The sequence below is a fragment of the Limulus polyphemus genome, unplaced genomic scaffold, assembly GCF_000517525.1.
Source record: "Limulus polyphemus unplaced genomic scaffold, Limulus_polyphemus-2.1.2 Scaffold6636, whole genome shotgun sequence".
Taxonomy (NCBI): domain Eukaryota; kingdom Metazoa; phylum Arthropoda; class Merostomata; order Xiphosura; family Limulidae; genus Limulus; species Limulus polyphemus.
This window is the reverse complement of record NW_013672246.1, coordinates 33,949-36,957: the sequence shown is the minus strand read 5'-3', so window position 1 is coordinate 36,957 and position 3,009 is coordinate 33,949. Positions and strand designations below refer to the sequence as shown.

At 32.5% G+C, this 3,009-nt stretch overlaps 1 protein-coding gene across 1 annotated transcript in view; it reads left to right on the top strand.

Annotated features, from left to right (window-relative positions):
- The window catches only part of LOC106473925 (putative T-box protein 7), an 8,428-nt gene that overhangs the window by 847 nt on the left and 4,572 nt on the right, over positions 1-3,009 (top strand). The window contains exons 2-3 of the mRNA XM_022402322.1: positions 517-671; positions 1,738-1,850. Of these exons, the coding sequence (XP_022258030.1) occupies positions 517-671; positions 1,738-1,850 (268 nt within the window). The remainder of the gene's footprint in view (positions 1-516; positions 672-1,737; positions 1,851-3,009) is intronic.

The following is a 3,009-nucleotide window of genomic DNA, read 5'->3' as shown; positions in this document are numbered from 1 at the left end:
TTTTGTCCACTAGGGTATGTTAATATCCTCATAATACCTGTATTCGAAGTAAAAAAAAAAAGTTTCCTTTTCACTCGTAAGGTTTTGAATAATCATCTCGAAGAATAGGCAAATTGTACACGTGAGAACCGTTCGTTAACTTCAGGATGTATTCAATGATTTAGGGTTACAGTACCAAATTGACGTCATTTGCTTACCTTCTATATATGGTTGTTTCACAGAGACCTCTTTATTTAAATTTTAGTCCCTAACCTAAAGCATATACACCAGGAAATTCCAGTTCCAAAATTAAAATGTTCACTTTTCGGCAAACTTTCAGTGTTGATGCAATTAGAATATTGGTTGTAAACTAATAACTATAAAAAAATAAACACGTGTACACAATCTTCTTCTTGGTTCAAAATGTCAAAACATGATTTTTAAAATATAATACAACCCCGAATAAATCTGTGTACAAACGTGTGTGTGTATGCGATCTTATTTGATTGTTTTATGTAATTATATTTACATAATTAGGAGGATGTTCCCTGTAATAAGTGTACGCTTCACGGGATTGGATCCCAAGAAATATTATACCGTTTACTTGGACTTCTTTTTGGCGGATTGCTACATCTGGAAATTCAACAAAACCCACTGGATACCCGTAGGCCCTACCGAGCCACAGTCACGACGTAAGTATTCTAGTTTATTTATTGGGTCAAATAGTTTTTAAAGGTTGCTGGTGTTATTCACTTCCAGTGTACCCAAAGGGTTATATTGAATTAGTAACTATAAATGGTTAATTATTGAATTATATCGATTCTGATCAATGAATCGTAATTAGTATACAATCACTGGTGATTAACTAACGTATATTTTAACTAGTGATCTCTGTATAATTAGTATACAATCACTAGTGATTAAGGAACGTATATTTTAACTAGTGAACTCTGTATAATTAGTATACAATCACTAGTGATTAAGGAACGTATATTTTAACTAGTGAACTCTGTATAATTAGTATACAATCACTAGTGATTAAGGAACGTATATTTTAACTAGTGAACTCTGTATAATTAGTATACAATCACTGGTGATTAAGTAACGTATATTTTAACCAGTGATCTCTGTATAATTAGTATACAATCAATAATGATTAAGTAACGTACATTTTAACCAGTGATCTCTGTATAATTAGTATACAATCACTAATGATTAAGTAACGTATATTTTAACCAGTGATCTCTGTATAATTAGTATACAATCACTGGTGATTAACTAACGTATATTTTAACTAGTGATCTCTGTACAATTAGTATACAATCACTAGTGATTAAGGAACGTATATTTTAACTAGTGATCTCTGTATAATTAGTATACAATCACTGGTGATTAACTAACGGTATATTTTAACTAGTGATCTCTGTATAATTCGTACACAATCACTAGTGATTAAGTAACGTATATTTTAACTAGTGATCTCTGTATAATTCGTACACAATCACTAGTGATTAAGTAACGTATATTTTAACTAGTGAACTCTGTATAATTAGTATACAATCACTAATGATTAAGTAACGTATATTTTAACCAGTGATCTCTGTATAATTAGTATACAATCACTAGTGATTAAGTAACGTATATTTTAACTAGTGATCTCTGTATAATTAGTATACAATCACTAGTGATTAAGTAACGTATATTTTAACTAGTGAACTCTGTACGGTTAGCTAATAATTAAAACTTCTTTCGTTTTAGAAATGAAGTACGAACATTCAGAATCACCGGCCACAGGTCATTTCTGGATGTCCAGTGACGTTGTTTTTACTAAGCTCAAGCTGACCAATAAGAAAGATTCGCCTGAAGGGAACGTAAGTTATAATGAATGTAAATTTGAGTTACGTTTAAAAATTTTATACAGTTCAAACTGTCCAGATGTTTGAAACTTTCATACAGTTCAAACTGTCCAGATGTTTGAAACTTTCATACAGTTCAAACTGTCCAGATGTTTAAACTTTCATACAGTTCAAACTGTCCAGATGTTTAAAGCTTTTATACAGTTCAAACTGTCCAGATGTTTGAAACTTTCATACAGTTCAAACTGTCCAGATGTTTAAAGCCTAATCCTCTTTTCTTAATGGTCATCCATCCGCATCTCTCGAAGTCCAAAACGCTGTCCTCGGGTCGATAGTGACCCTCGCAATTTTCTTTCCATCGAACCGTCACAGTTTGACCCTGATAAAACAAGACCCATCTTTCCAAAGCGTTCAGTTATAGAGTTTTGTCTTTAAAATGTGTATCTTTTAACCTACGGGGTTCCTCTAACGTCGTGAATCTAATGATGAACAAATGTTTATCAAATGAATTTTCTTAAGATTTTTTCTTAAATTTGATGGTCTGGATTATCAATGATTTTACTGTTATTTTATAAAACCAAAATGGTTTGTTAAGTTCAAACACGTGAATCGTGCTACATTGACATGCACTTTACCTTCACCTGTGCCTAAAGACACAGTGGAAGTAGGTTTATAGGATGCAAAAATAAATCAAAGAAGACCTTGATAGTGGGGGGGGGGGGGGGGGTTAGGAGAAAGAAAAACGAGGTCTCCGATACAAGCCCAGTGTTTTGTGTCAGTCTCTTCGATATTAAGCGAATTTGACGTACATTGTTTAAATACATTAGTTATACAGTGTTTAATACATGTATAAAAAATATTTAGTTAACTCTACATTAAAAACAATGATCCATGCCAAGCAATGTTCTACTTTGTAAACTGTTTTATAGTTGGTGATAAAACTACACCTTTAATATGTGAAAAGTCAAAACCACTTAATGTGGTTAAAATAAACACTAAATTATTGAGTGGTTTGATCTTGACTAGTGTCACGCCACGTTTCTAGAACTATCTTGTTCCTTCGTGAATGCCCTAGCATTTACTAGATATAGGGTAGTCTGGTATATATAAGAGAGTGACAACGTGACGGGACAATAATGTGTGTGTAGGTAGTGAGTAATTGAACTGCAGTCAG